The sequence below is a fragment of the Apiospora marii genome, assembly GCF_038362585.1.
Source record: "Apiospora marii strain CBS 49790 chromosome Unknown utg000003l_segment0_segment0, whole genome shotgun sequence".
Classification (NCBI taxonomy): Eukaryota; Fungi; Ascomycota; class Sordariomycetes; order Amphisphaeriales; family Apiosporaceae; genus Apiospora; species Apiospora marii.
In genome coordinates, this window is record NW_027117374.1 from 301,735 (window position 1) to 319,020 (window position 17,286).

The following is a 17,286-nucleotide window of genomic DNA, read 5'->3' on the forward strand; positions in this document are numbered from 1 at the left end:
GTTATTTGGGGGTTAGGGTAATCATTCACAACAACCCGCGGTACACGGAGTTTTCCAAGAAGGATACTGGGCCGGCAGGCCAGGACAGAGTTATATATGCACTTTTTGCTCACATTAGCTCGTGTGGCTTTTACAATCATTATCACAGGATACGAATGAAACATTTCTTGCATTTAGCCTCCACCAAAGAAATCTACCACGTCCCCCTTGATGTAATATTGTTCTTCTCATATATAAGTAGCGAATGAAACAGGAAGCGAATTATTCAAACCTTGTCAAGCTTTACATGGGTAAAGCGGTGCAGTAACATGAGGTGTTGGCCCAGCAATCTACTATCTTAGTATTGTATTTTAGTATTAGTCAAGTATTTAACCCGCTATGGAGAACACACAATCTTCCGCGACTTTATATATCTAGAGCCACGCCTTTGTCGCTGGAGTCCTCTTGGCTAGGGCACAAAGCAAAGTGCTCCGCGGGGCGCCAGCAGTTAGTCTCATCATCGAAGCGGTTCTCAAACCACGAGTGATACGGCTTCTCATGCTCCCGCGTCATCAAGAACCGGTGCGCCGGCGGGAACGTCTGGCCCAAGACGAAGGTCAAGTCGCCAACCCTGGTCTCGTGACTGCCGTCGCGGACACCGCCGAGGTCAATCAGGTCCCGCCGGTCCAGGAACAGCATCTGGCACTCGTCCCCGGCGATGTGCAGCAGGGCCTCCATGGCGTCGAGGGCGTTCTGCCACGTGTCGAGCCGGCCATTGACCTTGCCGAGCTCGCGCAGGAAGACGCGGACTTTGTACGACTTGGAGAACCCGCCCCATTCTTCTTCGCGGTACGAGTTGCTGAGCTTGTCGACGTCGTCGGGCGCCATGCGGTCGGTGTCCTGCTCGGGCAGCAGGTCGACCACCTGCCAGAGGAAGGAGTACAGCACCTCGAGCACTTCGCACTGCGTGGTTTTGCTGCTGACGAATCGGTGGAGCTTGTGGGTGATGCGCTCGAGCTTGCTGGTGTCTCGCTTCTCGGCTTCGCGGCGGCGGGCGAAGTAGCGGCAGTCGAAGGACGCCAGCTTGGTGCCGTCCGCCAGCTTGGCTTTCACGATCTGCGAGGTGAGGGCGGAGATGTCGCTGTTCTGGGGCGCGGTCAGGTCCAGCACAGCCGAGTAGTCCCTCATGAAGTGGTGGATCTTGGTGCTGGCTTCGGACGTGACGCGCAAGTTCTTGAGGCTTGCGTTCCTGTCGGGGCTGACGCGACATTCTGTGACACCAGACCATGCGGAAACGTACTTGTTTTGGGCGATTGCCTGCTGAAGTTTCGCTTTAGTGGAGTTTGAGGACGACATGATGGTGGTGTTGGTGAGATGAGGTTGAGTTGGCAAGCTTTTGGATCTAATTAGATTGATTATTAGATGCTTCGTGTTTACCTTTGACCTTCCAAATTGTTTCATCGCGGTAACGTGTAATATGTAGGACTATGTTTGAAGCATCTCTTTGTCCATCGTGCTGTACTCTTTGGTGGGCTATGCTAGGGCAATTCCCGCTTCTGTGAATGCTCCCCTTCCAAAACTGTCCTGGGGCTCAGAGTGTCTCTTTGACTCAGTATTCTCTGTCGTCTACTGAGCAGACAATGCCGCCACCTCTTCAGCAGATTGGGCGCCAGTGCTCTTTCACATCTACTTTATCTCCGTACGCGTTTCCTTGTATTCAACCTTGGTATAAAACTAGGGTATGTTGTCACACAAACGAGCTAACACTCTCTCATTTGTCCAGGAAGCCTTCCCCTAAATTAGACGGAAGGTATACACCACATCTACAACATTTCGCCCCTATTTACCGACACGATGTTCTCGAAGAATGCCGCCATGGCGCCTCCGACCGTCCTGATCACGCCCGCGACCGCGTGCGAAGAAGGCGGCCGATGCACCCGGATGGACTTCGTCCTGGAGGCGCAGCACATCCGCCAGTTCCTCGTGTCGTGGGGCCGCGACGCCGAGAAGTTCAAGCAGCCGTACAAGGGCGTCTCCAAGCGCCTCGAGGTCTTCCGCCTCGGGTCCAAGGCCGCCAAGTACATCCAGCGGTTCGCCGAGAGGGACACCAGCTCCCGCATCGTGCTGTGCAACAGCAGCAGCAGCAGCAGCAGCAGCAAGGACGGAAACAAGGACGGCGAGGGCTGCGGCTGTGAGAATACTACTCCCCTGCTGACGGAGCTCGCCTGGTGGTTCTCCGAGACCCTCAAGGGCGAGAAGCCGGAGCGGCGCGTCGTGCGCTACTTCTTCGGCGCCCAACCGGCCACATGCGGTAACAGCAAGAACGACGGCGACGACAACAAGGGCGGACAAAGCGAGGCGGACAAAGAGGCGCTCGACTTCCTGTACTCGCTCATCTGGCAGCTGGTCCGGGCCTTCCCGCACGGCGAGACCACGGCGCGGGGCGTCGTCGTCAGCGCCCTGCCCCACCGGATCAACAGCCTGCTCACGGCCGACGAGTTCCGCGAGCAGGTCGACCGGCTCGACGGCACCATGGCCACCTTCGGCGCGGGCCTCGACCTGCTCCGGACCTGCGTCCAGGTCGCGGGCGACCGCATCACCTACGTCTTCGACGGGCTCGAGCCCGTCGCCCGAAATGGCAACAACCCGCCGCGGGGCTACGATCCGGTCCTCAAGACGCTGCTGGAGAGCAGCGCGTCCAAGGTGCACAGCGTGTGGGTGTCGACCAGAGAATCCGAGGGGACGCTGGCCGCGGCGTGCAGGTTCCAGAAGCACGCGGATCGGCCTGAGAAGGAGTTCGGGCTCGAGCCGACGTCGTCGGACTCGCTGCTCCGGACCTGGCGCGCCGTGGGCGAGCTGAAGTTCAAGGGTAACAGGTACTAGTCCCAAACCTCCCGTCTAATAACTTCCGACTAGTGACTTGGATTTTTTCTAACGCTAGGTGCATAGTGGTGAAAAGTAGCTTGCATTAGAACGGAACTAAAATGGCTAACACGACTGACTGACCGGAAAGGGGCATTCGGCGCTTACGCCAAGTCGCTAACCACCCATGTGGCGCATCCAAGCTTCATTTCGAATCGGCGTCTTTGCGGAGCCACTACCAAGCTTTGGCTTAACTAATAGGGTAATAGGAAGGAGGAAAATATGCAGTTAATGTAATATGTACTCATATCCTGCACCTGAAATGTTTTGCTTTTTCTTTTCCTAACCTGAATGTGTTTAGATAGGTATGACCCCGTTAGTATCACAAGCATCGGCGAGAGGATTCGATATTATGTGCATGTTACGCCGTGTAAATAAATTGATTTTCCCATCGGCGGTTATAGATACGTGACGTGACTCATTGCACGTTGATATAATACGACTATCGTATAGGATGTGACTGTCCATCCCTCACAGCATCGCCGCCACGGCCACCGCCGCCCCCAGCACGCCACCCCACGCAACCTCGTTGGCCCCGGCGACGCTCTGCCCCGTCTCCGTCGGCGTCGCGGTGGCGACCGCCTGCGCAACCACACTGGACGCTGCCGAGACCTCGGTGCTGGACGGGCTCTTGTCCATGCGTTTGCAGATGTCGCCGAGAGAGTCGGAAGCATCTATGGGACGTTGAGGCACGCGCCGGCAAGTGTCAGCCCCGGACCCATTACTACATTATACCCGCGCGAAGTAGTGAAAAGGGGTGTAAAAAGAGGGACGGTGAGGGTTTGCTTACTGTACTCGGTACAATCGTTGCGCGACAGGCAATTCCCCATCCGGGCGGGCAGCCGCAGCAGGCTGTTGCAGACGCACTTGAAGTCCTCGGGGTCGCAGCCGGACTTGGAGGCGGCGTCGGCGTAGCAACTCATCGCGCAGCCGGGCATCTTCTCGACGATCTGCTCGAGGTTGTCTTCCGCGAGGACGCCGACGGCGGCGGCGGAGAGGAGGGCGACGGACACGATGTTGAAGTGCATGTTTATTGTTAAGCAAGGAATAGATGTTGAAGCAAATATCACAGTACTTCTGTTCGGTTGAGTTTGTAACGTGGCAGTAAAGTCGGGAGGGATGAACTTGGACTAGATGGTATTTCTCGTTCATTTGTAATATTGCCAAGTCTAGCAATACGGGTGACAAACCGTCAACTTTCACATCCTCTCTTTCCATGCACCGCATATCATTTAGGCACTTTGGTGTTGCAGTCGCGTCGATCTCAACGCATATCAAGTTACAGATATGCTGAGAATTACAGTCAATTGGCTACGTCAAAGGAAGGTGATCGTCGGCGTTGTCAAGTAGCCGAAAAAAGACGTTGTGGTGATGTTGCCATGTCAGAAGTCCCGGGTGCAATTGGTACAGACGTGAAATCAATAGTGTCAAACATGTGCTTGGCAACTCGGATTCGATCCCACCAGCATATTGCAAGAAGCCCCAACACGAGGTCACTTGTGAGGCACGGGCGGGTAGGGCGGCACGACCCAATGCGGCACAGCTGTCCCAAATGGGCCAGCTTACTGTATCTCCCAAGCTCCCTGCGGCACATGGCCCCACTTGGCCCTGCAGGATGAGTAAGGAACCGTGTTCCCTGTCACTGTCGGCCGAGTATCACCACCACGCAAGCTCTGGTCAAGTAGATCGATTCTCCATCCTGGTCGTTCGCTTGCCAATAAGTGCATTCTTCGAGCACCTGATTGACTTCTAGAATCAAGTACCAAGATGCTATGCATTTTGCGGGGAACCTGACGCCGACGTGTTGACAGTTGAGTCACTGAATTCAGGATACCTTACGCCCGGCTTCCGGCTATGTTGCATATCATCACGTCATACATTGACTTGACGTCTTTTGACGTAAATGCGGTACGTCCTGCAGCTATTGGGTTTCCGGCATGATCCAAAGCGTGGATGGTAAGCAACAGCCACTTCATTGTCGAAATTGAGGAACTTTTCCGTTTATTGGGGTTTCAACTTCGTGTAGTTACCTGTTTGAGTAAACCTTTGATCAAGGAACTTCCACTGCAAGATGTTGCCTTGAAGTGCTGGACCCTAGCAATGGTCCAACGTGATATTCATGAAGTTTCATGTTACTAAAATAAAACCTGGCGCCGACATCCTCGAGGCCATCAAGCACCGACTGCTTCCGTCTCAAAGCGATCGGGTTTCCTCATTCCCAATCATGTAGGTTCATAGTGTAGATACAGTAGTCTAATAGACATTGTGTGCCCATGTACTACTTTCCAGGGGTGATGCTCTCCCCAATAAGGGGTTGATGGCTGTATCCTGCGTTCCCCCTTTTTCAGGACGATGGTGCCAGACGCTCGCCCGCCCTCATGGTATATGCATACTCTGACGCTGGAATATATCTTGAATCACACAACGTCTGATGGTTTGGTAATGATCAGCAACGTCTAGAGGAAAGACCTGGGTCTTGGCCTTCCGCATCTGGAAGAGTTATCAGTAAGGCTTCATGCCAACATCACAGTCAGCATTTCGAACAACTGATCCACTTCTCTTGCGAGATACCTTCACGAGAAGTGAATGCAGATTTACCTGTTCGTGGCCATCACAGGCCACATTGCGGGCCACAAAGTTCCCTCTGCACTCGTTGTTACATGTCCAAAACAGCATCGTCTCCAGACGTAGGGTGGCCAATACGGTGCAGATATGGCAGGAGACGCCGAGGTGAACCATGTCGGGACTTCTTTCTGGCACTATGTTCTTGCAAACCAAGAACAGTTGAGATAGACATCCCTAAAATATAAAAAGCCTCTTCTCTCCGCCTCTACTGCGACTACCTTTCCTCCTCAACCGCATCATCCACCACCAGTCTTACCAGCCCAGCCGTACAACCCCGCAGGCCTCTTTCCTCCCCATCATACCAAAACCTCAAACAAACCAAACCTCTCGCCTTCCAAGATGCGTTTCTCCGCCGCCCCCTTCGTCGCCCTGCTCGCCAGCAACGCCCTCGCCGGCCCGGTCGCCCGCGCCTCGGCCCCCGCCCCCATGGGCCCCTTCAACACCGACATGACGCTCAAGTCCAACGAGACCATGGTCGAGGAGGCCATCCTCTTCGCGGCCCAGGCGGACGCCGACTGCAGCTTCGGCAACTGCGCCGGGGTCCTGGCCTCGGCCGCCTGCATCGCCCTCGGCATCTTCCGCGCGGACCCGGGCGCCGTCGTCGACTGTGTCTCGGGCGGGTCTGAGAAGGTGAGTCGTTTTATGTTTATGAGACGAAACGGTTGCCTTGCCTTATCTCTCCCCGATGCTACTGACCAGTGAATTATGGATGATGCTGACAACTGGAAACCGCAATCCTACAGCTCTGCGGCTGCGCCAGCTGCGTCTCCGCGCTCGGCGACTTCCTCACCAAGAACGACATCTGCTAAGTCGGTGCCGCAGCATCTGCGGGGATGCACATGGAAAGACACCCCATCTCCGTGAATACGACACAAGCGGACGACTGGAAGAGTTTCCGCCTGGTTCGGGCAATTGGACTGGTGTTCCTTCGTGGATCGACAGCTCATTCAAGATAATAGTTGGGAAAAAAAGGAAAGGGGAATATTCTTAATCTTGTACCTAGGTCACCACACTCATTTGCAATATATCAACTTCACTTCCTGTATCACATGATCGAGGGCAACCGCGTGGGGAAATGACGAGGGACAGACATGACCCTTGAAGCCACGTGCGTTGGTCGTGGTGTGATAACCGTCGACCCGCTCACGGACCTTCATCCCAAACCGGTCAATCTCGACATTCATCAAAGTTGTCTGTCGCCTGAGCACTTTGCACTGCAACGTCAATGATTCACGTGGCTTTGAATATCGCATGAGCTTCACATGTCAACTGGCTACTGATACCCCAGTTCATCCTCCAACGATTTCCCGTACCAGCTCCCTGGTCGGTTCACCTGATGCGGGAACCAAGAATATACCCGGGCGACAGGCAAGCTGTGGAGCCGCATTATTGGGATGGGCTTGTTGGTCGGGCCCATCCCTGCCCGGTGGATTCTGCGGGGCCGCTAAACCCCAGCTGTGCCGCATGTCAGATATTAGTGTGCTCAGACCCTGAGCGGCCTGGGTTCTAGCCTGGGGTCTGGCCCGACGAGCTGGAAACGGTCAAGTCGAGGCCAAGCCCAACAGTGAGCCGTTTAAAACCCCGCGCCACCTCAGCTTCGGGTTTCTCTTCGTCTTCACTCACTGTTCTATCTGCTTTAGCTGACACCAATTGATATATATTATTATTCCTATTATGGCTACCAACGAAATAACCCCCCCAGGTTTCGCCCTCTTCGGCCACCTACCCCCCGAATTGCGCCTCTTGATCTGGAAGGAGGCCCTGGCCGTCGACTGCGTCTGGGCCGCCGTCCTGGCCGAGCGCGAGACCAGCCGCATGGACGGGCGTCGCTCCTACCCCATCGAAGCCCGGTTCCGGATGCGGCTCGTCGGGCCCTCGCCGCCCCACCTGGTCGGGCAGACCTGCCACGAGGCCCGGGCGACGATGAAGGCCGTCTTCGGCCGGCCCTTCCGGGGCCCGCGCGGGCCCAAGCTTATCGTGGGCGACGAGCAGCTCTCCCCGTCAAATGATGGAGGAGCCCGAGAACGCGGGGCGGCAGGCGAAGACGAAGAGGGAGAGGAAGAGGGCCCCTACTACTGGCTCAACCCCGCCACCACCGTCCTCGTCCTCCACAACCCCAAAGAAACGCGCCGGCTCCTCGACGGGTTCGCGCCGGGCGAGCTCGCCCGGCTCCGGCATCTGGCCGTCTTCTGGGCGCACTGGGCCGCCATCGCGGCGCTGAACGCGCGGCTGCGCCGGGACTGCCCAAACTTGCAGACGCTCATCGTCGAGAAGGGAAGGCTGTGCTACGAGAAGCTGCCGGACCACCTGCGGTACCCGGCGCTGGACGCGCCGACGGCGGAGCGGTACGCGCGGCTCGCGCGGCCGGGGGCGGGGGTGGTGGGCGATCATGGGCCGGAGAGCCGTGAGTTTCGGGCGCGGACTTGGGTGTGGGAGACGGAGGGGGCGGAGGGGGGCGGAGAAGGAAGGGGGAGGGGAAGATGGTGGGGAGCAGGTGGAAAAGGGTGAATGTGTATCGACGGCGCCGAGGATACACCTGTTGACGGACTTGGGCACCATGGCCGATTCGGGGCGCAAGAAGCAGACCAGGGTTTACGAAGAGGATTCTCTATAACACAGGACGAGGAGCATGAAGTGGTCAGCCAGCACCTTCCCCGACACGTATTGGCAGGCCCGAGACATCACATCGGGTGGGAAACATTATCTCCAATATATCCAAATTTTTGCGCAAGTAGGTAGGGAAACAACTAGTCCCTTTGGTTGCCATCTCACCATCCTGGATTTCTAACTCTCAGGTAAACTCCCAACCGGAAATAAGCCCCTATTCGCTCGGCGCCGCCTCAATGTCTTTCATGAAATCAACAAAGTACCGATGCTCATAGAGATTCTCCATAGCCTCCTTCGGCAAGGTGACAGTGAACACCACCGCATCATCCCCCTCCCGCGTCGGATGCAGCTGGATCCCAGGCGCGCTGGGCACATGCCGCCGCACCGCGTCCGCCTTCCCCAGGCAGGGGAAGCTGAAGTCGGCCCCAAAGTGCCGCGCGTCATTAACGTGCACCCAGTGGCTGTCGGCGGCGTGGAACCCAACACCAAAATCCCGGACATCCTTCTCGGCGATCCCGTGGACCAATTCCTGTCTCCATAGGAGCCACTCCCGCGTCCTGACGATCCGGATCGTGTCCGAGATGGCCTTGGCAATAAATTCGACGGCCTGGCGCTGCACCTCGTCGCCCAGGCCCCAACTCGCGCGCAGGCAGACCGGGGGGCTGAGGTCGACGGCGGCGGGCACGACCGTGTTGCCGTGGGTTTCGGGCCCGCGCCCGACGACGTCCCGCACGTCGACGGGGATCCAGATGGTGGCGTCTTTCCCCCACGCCTCGGCCGCATCCAGGCGCGCCGTTATCGCATGGGCGGCCAGATGGGCGGCGAGGAACTCGAAGACGGTGAACTCGCGGGCTTTCTGCTCGGGGTTCTCCGCGATCCACGCCTTGCGGTTCTCCGAGATCTGCGCCTTACACTTGGTCTTGGAGACCCGGTAGGTCTTGCTCTCGGTCGGCGGTGCGAAGCTGCGGTGGGGTTCCGCGGGCTGGGCCGGGCCGCCTTTGTCTGCGAGGAGAGTGTACGCGTCGCGGAGAGCGTACACTTTCATTTCGGCCGAGACAGTTCGGAACCAGTCAGAATCCTGTTCTGCCGTCGTCGGCGATCGCGATGGTGGGCGGACTGGGCCAGGCAGCGAAAGCGGTCCGCCCTCGACCACGCTCCGCACGAACTTGGCGAACGTGGCCCCGTCGGCCACCGAGTGATGGGCGTGGAACGCAACGCAGACGCCGTCCCGCACCCTCAGGACATCGACGCGCGCCGTGCGCGCCCCCAGGTCGGGCAGGAGCAGGTTCCGCGGCGCGCCCGGCTGCTCGACGATGGGCAGCAGGTCATCGATACCGGCGTGCTCCCACAGCGGCGACTCGTGCAGCAGGCCCGGGCCGTCGTCGTCTCGGCCCGCTTCGACAACAGCTAGCCGGATCCGCCCGTCGGGCTGCTCTTCGAGCTCGGCGCCGAAACGCGGGACGCGCCGGACGGCCTCGTCGAGGTTCTGGCGGAGGCGCGCGACGAATTGGCGGTGCTGGGCTGGGCTGGCGGCGGAGAGGCGGTCGCGGAAGAGGTAGAAGGCGCTGAGCCAGGAGCGCGGGGCGATTTGGTCCTCGAATTCGGGGTCCTTCAAGTATGTTTTGGGAGCTGACATTTTGCCCTAGAGAAACGGAAGCCTAGTCGACTACGAAGGCCAAGAATACCGTACTTCAAGAGCAAGATATGTATATTTCCAACGCTTACTTTATTGCGATATCAGTGTTGATCCAGGAGGAAATATTTGGGCTGTGTAGAAGAAATCGAGAGGTATGTGAAAAGCAACAGGCTTATATACTCGGTGCCAGACATGATGATGTGACAAGGAAACCATGATGTTCCTCCCTGATTGCTGATGACTCGAAAGAAATCATACATATCGGTGGTGCGCAAGCAGACAGTATAGATCAGGATCACCCTGCGTCCCAAGTTTGCTGCGGCTGAACGACCGCAAACAACAGGGATGCCATGCACGTCAAAAATCAAGAGGCAATATGTGTCCGAGTACTTGTATTGAATTGCTGTCTCCGCAGCTTGATTATTCCCTTTCTCATTAATTCATCATCCTCCTCGTTCATTCAAGTGGTATCATCATTCGTTCAGTTCATTCCACCCCACTGGCTTAATCATTTCTCTTATCGGCATCATCGTTGCTCCCAGTTGTTCCATCGTTGCTCCCAGTCTTTCTGTCGTTGCCTCCAGTGGTTTCCTCATCACTAGCCTCAGTGGCTCCACCGTCACCATCGTTATCGAGAACGAGTCTTTGTTTACTCCAGTCGACGCTCGTGCCGAGTGCTCGCGGGAGGTACACCAGTCCCTGTGGGGCGCTCTTGAAGCCGTAGTCCTTGATCATGTCGGCCAGCGGAATAATCTTGCGCAGCGCGTAGACCGACGTAATCTTGTAGGCGTAATCGTAGCCATTCCACTCGGGGTCGCGTTTGTTGTATTCGGCGTTGCCCAGGCCGTTCTCTGGCAGGGGCGGATCACCTGGATTTCTGGTTCGGGCAGGCTGGATCTCGCAGACGTGGGTGATGGCCGAATGAGGCGCGCTTCGGTAGAACCAGATTCTTTGGACATCCGCCTTCAGGCAGTACTTGCGAAACTCGTAGTTCTTGGTGCCATTGATGATTTGATCCATGTAGGGATCGCGCATTGGCAGGACCGCGTCGGTCATTATCCGAGGGGTGTTGCTGCGGCTGGGCATGTTGACGGTTATGATAGTGGAATAGTTATTGTTCTGGAAAACCGTTTATGTCAGTCAACTGGGGAGATATTTATTCCATTGGCAAACCCGATTCGGAGATACCTGTGATACCAGACTTCCACTTAAGCCTGGTGCTGCCACAACGTTTATTACAGCGGGGCCAGTCCAACCACCAACCACCATCAACATACTGACATCAACCGATGGAAGGAATCTCTCACGTTTCTCTTCCTTGGGGGTATATAATCTTGATAATACCAATCTGTGTAATATTGGCTTCTTGACTTCCTTTTTGCTACAAATTCCCCACTCACACCCCAAGCCCAGAAGACAGTCAGAGATATCCAGAGTCCCCTACCGCCACCTCGTTGCCAAAATCGTCAAGACATCTCCACCCCATAGACCGCATCTCGAAGAAAAGCAGCTTCTCGCCCACTTCTGGGTGCAAAAGACGTGTCTAAGCTCATCCTGCGCGCAGCGCATTTTCTCGGATCTCCTAGGGCGGCTGTGCCACCAGCGTCCGCCGCCAGCTCCCTTACGGAATATTGTCTTGATTTTCAGGGCCTTCTGTTCTGCATTATCTCCAAAATACTTCCCCAGAGTATTTCTCCAGTGCATGTAGCTTTACATGATCAATATATTCGCCGGGTCTTTACCGGGGCGACCTTCAAAACATGGGTGCTCCATCTTGCACTGTTCACATCCGCTGGCACTCGGTATATCACAAAAGGGATGAGCAGGGTGAGATGAGGATGAGACTCCCCCGGACTTTAAACTTGCGTGCTACGGCGCAGTGGCTGTTGTCGTTCGATGCCGCTTCCAGCAACCCCAAGGAAGGAACGACGGGATGGCTCACTCTTTATGCAGGCGCATCACGGCACTCCACTGACGCATGTAATCTACACTCCTTGATCGAATGGTAAACTCATTACAACAAATATTGATCGAGGGTCATGAAATATAAAACAATACACATCAATCATAGTACTTGGCCGACCTGCCCCCCAAGATGTGCTGCTCCGACACATCGCTCCTCGGCGCATCGCCCCTCGACACCCCACTGGCCACCCGCGCCTTCACCCACTCTCCCGCCGTGATACCGACCGCCGCGCCCCCGTCGTCCGTCGAAGACTTGTTATAGTACCCCAGCCGCTCCAGCACCCCGCTCGCCACGGGCCGCAGCTCCAGGCTGTCCTCGGGCCGCACAAAGTACAGCACGCCCAGCCGGTCGACGTCGGCCTGGTCCGGCGGCGGCGCCACGACGCGGTGGATGCTGGACTTGAGGAAGCCGTTGGTCAGGAACTCGAGCGAGTCGGCGATGTTGACCGTGATGCTGACCGGGTACGGCTTGACCCACTTCCAGCTGTGCTGGCTCAGGCTTTCCCCGTTCTCATCTTCTTTTCCAGAGGCCGACGGGGTGCGCACCTGCAGCGCCGCGACGGGCTGGCGGAACAGCAGCGTCAGGCTGCCGAAGTCGGTGTGGCCCTTGACCCAGACGTCCCCGAGCGCCTGGTTCTGCGCGGGGGTGCGCCGGTGGTACTTCATGTAGCGCAGGTGGCAGTCGCTGCGCTCCTCGTAGCGATGGCTTCTCAAAAAATAGTCCTCGGGCAGCTCCAGGATCAGGGCGAAGAGCACCAGCAGCTTTCGGACCACTTCGTCGTGGATGTGGCGCGCGAAGGCCTCGATGCTGCCGCGGTTGTCGTTGATGACGGCCGGGTGGCTCCGTTCCAGGGCGGGGATGAACTTGGGGATGTTGTAGATTTCGGTGTTGTCGAAGATGCCGGGGCGGATCTCCTGCGATGGGGTTTCTTGAACATCTCCGATCTATATTGCACCCAGATGGGAAGAGCGAAACTTACTCGAAGACACATGGGCTTGTACCCGTTGTAGCCCCCGTGCTCAAGATCGGCTCGGTGCTTCAGCTTCTCTTCCGTCGGCAGCTTGAAGACTTCTTTGCCGATGGCGAACTGCTGGTCCACTTGTTTCTGGGAAAGACCAAAGTTGACTATGTAGAAGAATCCTGGGTTTTTCTCAGAGGTGGGCGATTACTGTGTACACTCAAGTACGCCTTACCGATATTTTGTATGGCTTCAAAGAGCTGCTTCGACAACTCTTCTTTCCCTCCTGGCTGGTCGAACTTTGAAAGATCCAACGTTGCCAGATCTGCCCAGTCGACTATGAAATCGATCCGTATAAGCAAAGGTTAAAGAAGATATGTGCTTCGGGATTCATTGCCAGGCTTACGTTCATATTTAGTCTCGGGAACCTGGTGATAAGCGGGAACATCGATGGTTTGAGAGGGAGGATTGAGCACGGCGGCAGCCATCTTCGATACGGGAACTGAAGAAGCTTGCAATGGTGATCTCTTCGGTTGCTGTCTTACTATGCCAGGTTGACTGATTTGGAGCACGTGTAGAGGGTGCTAATCATCAAGGCCGCAAATATTGGGGTCTGAATCCGGGGTTGGAAGCTTTTGATACGAATTTGCCGAGGAGAGGGTTGATGATGATTCTCCCGTGAATACATCTTTCAGGATTCCAAACTTTCTGCCATCGGCATCGAGCTTCCGACTTCCCCTCAATTCGCCATCGTCGTCACATCAATTTCCCCAATGGTTCTGCTGAGGGGGTTGCGTTCGACCTTCTCCAATCGCTGTCGTGATCACCGGGTTGCATGACGAATACTCCAACTGCGGCTCTCGTTGGTCTGCCCCGTGGACTGTGGTTCGGAGATATCTGGTAAAACATATCTTCTCCGCATTGCACCATCTTACACGCCTCGTAGGATGTAAGTACCACTGGGGCCACTACTTATGAGCTATTCTGGGCAATGTGAGTGCTGCTGTACCTGTAGAAATGGATGCGTTGGGAGACCCGAAAACTCACATATATCCCTCGTGCGACCTACCAAGAGTGTTTGAGCATAAATATACCAAATTACAATGTCGGACTCCAAAGATATGGCAATAACAGCCATCGATAGGCCTGATGGCCCGTTACAGTCTGTTGATAAGGACAACACTCGTTCTGACCAGGGTTCCGAAAGCACATCGACGGGTTTCATTACGAGCGAGGATGAGCGTTCCCGGGCAAGACAACTCCTTACGCCGGAAGAAGAGAAGAAGCTTCTGAGGCGCATCGACTGGCATCTGATGCCACTCTGCTCCATCATCTTCATGTTCAAAAACTTGGACTCGGACAATGTGAGTGTGGCCAATGACACGAGTTGGATGAAATCGTTAATACTTGCTGACCTGGGTTCCAAGGTGTCAAATGCTCGCATCATGAATCGGGGCACTGACCAAAACATCATGGCCCAGCTGGGCATGAGTTCTAACTCATATGCACTTGTCACCGTGCTCTACTATGTATGCCATGACCCCTCATGGATGAAGCATTCGGCTAAGACTGTTTCTGACTGCCGCACAGATCCCGTACATCATTGGCGAAGCCCCATCGAACTTGCTGATCAAACGCTTCTCCCCCTCGAAATGGCAATCCCGCATCTTGGTCTCATGGGGCATCGTCCTGGGACTCCACTGCCTCGCCAAGGACTCGGCCGGTCTCTATGCGGCTCGCTTCTTCCTGGGGCTGTTCGAAGCCGGCCAGTTCCCGGGGGTCATCCTGCAGATGTGCTACTGGTACAGGCCGGACGAAATGTCCCTACGGCTCCTCTACTTCTACATCTGCGGGAACCTGTCCGGCATCTTTAGTGGCATCCTGGCCTTTGCGTTCGATCACTTGTCGGGATATGGCGGGCTTAGTGGATGGCAATGGTGAGTGGCACTGATGCGGATCATGCATATCTTGAGCGATACCTGCTAATGGTATATCTGCAGGCTCTTCCTGGTCGAGTCATTAGCGACAGTCGTGATGGGCGTCATCGTCTGGTACACTCTACCCGACTGTGAGCACACCAACCCTTTCGACTCCCACGGGTTTCCCCGTAGACTGACATCTCGCATAGTTCCTGATACCGCCTCCTGGCTGTCCGAAAAGGAAAAAGCCTTCATCCAGGCTCGCCTTCCACCGAATGCCCCACGAGCATCAGAGCAGACCTTCAAGTTCAGCGAGATCGTTGCCTCGCTCAAAGATATACGCCTTTGGCTGTTCACCTTGATCTGGGCCTTTTTCACTGTGGGGACGTCCGGCGTGCGCTTCTACCAACCCACCGTCATCGCCAACCTGGGCTTCACGTAAGTTCGGATGGGCAACGCCCCGTCCGCTCCACATACTGCATCGCACTTCTCTGCTAACCCTGTACCAAAGCGACATCGCAACCGCCCAAATCCTCAACATCCCCATCACCGTCCTCGGCCTCGCCATAATCGCCACCACCGGCACCTTCGCCGACAACGCCCGCCTGCCCCGCCCCCTCTACCCCCTGGCCTTCCTGACCGCGATCCTGGCCTGCTACGGCGTCCTGGTCGCGTACCCGAGCAACGGCGCCGTCTACGCCGCCACCATGGTCGGCAACGCCGTGACGGCGGCCTGGTACCCCATGATGTGGCCGTGGCGGGTGCAGACCACGAGCCGCGCCACGGGCTCCGCCTTCGCCATCGGCTTCGTCAACAGCTACGGGCAGATCGGCGGCGCCGTGGGCCCCCAGCTGTTCCGGGCGGCCTACGCGCCGCGGTACCGGGTCTCGTTCGGGGTCGCCATGGCGCTGGTGGGGGCGTGCATGGGCATGACGCTCCTCACGTGGTTCCTGACGCGCGAGACGGAAAGCGAGACGCGGCGGCTCAAGCGGGCGAAGCTGGCGGCGGCGGGGCTGGGCGAGGGGTTTGTGGGGGAGTTGGGGGATGGGAGGTCCAAGGCGGGACGTCGAGAGGCCGTGTGAGGCAGGAAGAAAGGGATGCACGGGACAGACGAGTAAATCAGTGTCGTGGCGGTGTTGGTCGTTTCATAGCGACCGAAAATGGCAACTCCCCAAGTAATGCAGGCACATTGTGACAATCGGCGAGAGCGATCAAAATTTCCAGTCAACTACTCTTATCTGATTGATGAGATATTTTCGCAGGAAAAAAAAAATAGAAAACAGAAAGATCAATGCGACCGTGAATGGTGTGGTGAACGACCGAAAGAAGAGCGAAAGGAACAAAAAAGAGCGAAAGGAACAAAAAAGAGCAAAAAGGTATCGTCGATAAATACGGAGTAATGTTGCGAAAATTGCAAAAAGAGAACCACACTTCCGATGCGGGGAATCGAACCCCGGGCTAGTCGGATCTACACGATCGACTTCTAGAACGAACTCAAGGAATGAGAGCGACTAATGTTAACCACTACACCACATCGGATTGATGGTTGGATGGATGGATGATGATAATTGCCCGCTTCTATGGCTCCATAAAGCAAAGACAGCCAGTCAGTCTTTGTTTTTGGAATGTTTGTTGGGCTTATCGACCGTCTAGAGAAAGGGGTCGGCCACTGCTGGTGGTCGGCTAAACAGCTTTGCTGCCAATGGCCCCACCAGGGGTATCGTATTACTGGGCATGGGAACCGGCAGGGCCTAGCTATTGACATGTCGATAACCTTTGCTTGGAGGGCGGTACCTAGAACACGAGCTCCAGATCCATTGGAAGTGAGTAAGCCCGCCACCAATGAAAGCCATCGACCATCTCGGCAGTTATGCTTCGAACCATCGGCCCATCTGGGTAAGTAGTCGACATCGTTGCGAAACGGCGATTGCGCCTCCATGTTCCCCCAGTATCACCACGGCGGTAGGACTTGTAGCTGTTGCCAACACGGCAATGGGACTTGCGTTGGGGACCATTGGGGGCGTTTGTTTGCGCCTCCTAGTGGTACAGCGACCCTAGGTGTTCTCTGCAGTTTGAAGGCAGGTTGACCGTGTGGGCTTACAGCGGCAGCATTAACAGCAGACAGCTGCCGTTTTCAATCGGACTCGTTGATAACTAATCCCAAGCCGGGCAAGCAAGCTATTCAAGCGGTGCCTGGGAAGTGAGATAAGCAGCTGAACGACGAACGTCCTAGTGCTTCTGTGTAACATGGGTTACAAGTACATAACTACCTTCATAAGTGTGAGAGAACGCTAATAAGGAGCCATGGAATTAGCTTGTCAATCATTTGGGTAGAGTTTCCCGACGACAGAGTCGCAGAGTTCCGACCACGACTAGTTGGAGCCCACTAAAGCCGGCGCGGCATAGGCTCTGGAACCGCTGACATGCCCGGCCCCAGGAAAGAGAGGCTAACTAATAGCGCCGTCCAATCGACGACGGCAGAATTGGAGAGAGCTTCATGACTGCACACAGCGAGCTTGGGTAAGCTGCTGCTCAGAATGTGTGTGCGCAGTCGCAGGTAGGGGACTTGGAGGGGATTGGCAGTTATAAAGTCAGGGAGTACGAAGACAACATCATTTCCCAACCGTCCAAATCGACCCGGGCAGCCGGGTGCAAGTCCCTCACCCGGGCCCAA

General features: G+C 56.1%; 9 protein-coding genes across 9 annotated transcripts; 5 read left to right on the forward strand and 4 right to left on the reverse strand.

The window, feature by feature from the left end:
- Positions 1 to 537: 537 nt before the first annotated feature.
- On the forward strand, positions 538 to 1,326 carry PG985_003560 (uncharacterized protein; the record flags this gene model as incomplete). The annotated part of the gene is made up of 1 exon (XM_066823329.1): positions 538 to 1,326. One exon carries the CDS (start codon positions 538 to 540, stop codon positions 1,324 to 1,326), a length of 789 nt encoding a protein of 262 aa, XP_066686489.1.
- A 507-nt stretch (positions 1,327 to 1,833) lies between these two features.
- PG985_003561 (uncharacterized protein) lies at positions 1,834 to 2,862 on the forward strand (the record flags this gene model as incomplete). Its single annotated transcript, XM_066823330.1, has 1 exon — positions 1,834 to 2,862. One exon carries the CDS (start codon positions 1,834 to 1,836, stop codon positions 2,860 to 2,862), a length of 1,029 nt encoding a protein of 342 aa, XP_066686490.1.
- Positions 2,863 to 3,372: 510 nt separating this feature from the next.
- Positions 3,373 to 3,929, reverse strand: PG985_003562 (uncharacterized protein; the record flags this gene model as incomplete). Its single annotated transcript, XM_066823331.1, has 2 exons — positions 3,373 to 3,575; positions 3,692 to 3,929. The coding sequence occupies 2 exons, from the start codon at positions 3,927 to 3,929 to the stop codon at positions 3,373 to 3,375; spliced, it is 441 nt and encodes a 146-aa protein (XP_066686491.1).
- Positions 3,930 to 5,865: 1,936 nt separating this feature from the next.
- PG985_003563 (uncharacterized protein) lies at positions 5,866 to 6,335 on the forward strand (the record flags this gene model as incomplete). The annotated part of the gene is made up of 2 exons (XM_066823332.1): positions 5,866 to 6,156; positions 6,270 to 6,335. 2 exons carry the CDS (start codon positions 5,866 to 5,868, stop codon positions 6,333 to 6,335), a joined length of 357 nt encoding a protein of 118 aa, XP_066686492.1.
- Positions 6,336 to 7,200: 865 nt separating this feature from the next.
- On the forward strand, positions 7,201 to 8,034 carry PG985_003564 (uncharacterized protein; the record flags this gene model as incomplete). Its single annotated transcript, XM_066823333.1, has 1 exon — positions 7,201 to 8,034. One exon carries the CDS (start codon positions 7,201 to 7,203, stop codon positions 8,032 to 8,034), a length of 834 nt encoding a protein of 277 aa, XP_066686493.1.
- A 313-nt stretch (positions 8,035 to 8,347) lies between these two features.
- On the reverse strand, positions 8,348 to 9,769 carry PG985_003565 (uncharacterized protein; the record flags this gene model as incomplete). The annotated part of the gene is made up of 1 exon (XM_066823334.1): positions 8,348 to 9,769. The coding sequence occupies one exon, from the start codon at positions 9,767 to 9,769 to the stop codon at positions 8,348 to 8,350; it is 1,422 nt and encodes a 473-aa protein (XP_066686494.1).
- Positions 9,770 to 10,273: 504 nt separating this feature from the next.
- Positions 10,274 to 10,855, reverse strand: PG985_003566 (uncharacterized protein; the record flags this gene model as incomplete). Its single annotated transcript, XM_066823335.1, has 1 exon — positions 10,274 to 10,855. One exon carries the CDS (start codon positions 10,853 to 10,855, stop codon positions 10,274 to 10,276), a length of 582 nt encoding a protein of 193 aa, XP_066686495.1.
- Positions 10,856 to 11,830: 975 nt separating this feature from the next.
- PG985_003567 (Oxoglutarate/iron-dependent dioxygenase) lies at positions 11,831 to 13,181 on the reverse strand (the record flags this gene model as incomplete). Its single annotated transcript, XM_066823336.1, has 4 exons — positions 11,831 to 12,649; positions 12,715 to 12,875; positions 12,929 to 13,030; positions 13,100 to 13,181. The coding sequence occupies 4 exons, from the start codon at positions 13,179 to 13,181 to the stop codon at positions 11,831 to 11,833; spliced, it is 1,164 nt and encodes a 387-aa protein (XP_066686496.1).
- A 615-nt stretch (positions 13,182 to 13,796) lies between these two features.
- On the forward strand, positions 13,797 to 15,694 carry PG985_003568 (MFS transporter prlL; the record flags this gene model as incomplete). The annotated part of the gene is made up of 4 exons (XM_066823337.1): positions 13,797 to 14,057; positions 14,284 to 14,630; positions 14,694 to 15,050; positions 15,124 to 15,694. 4 exons carry the CDS (start codon positions 13,797 to 13,799, stop codon positions 15,692 to 15,694), a joined length of 1,536 nt encoding a protein of 511 aa, XP_066686497.1.
- Between the last annotated feature and the right edge of the window lie 1,592 nt (positions 15,695 to 17,286).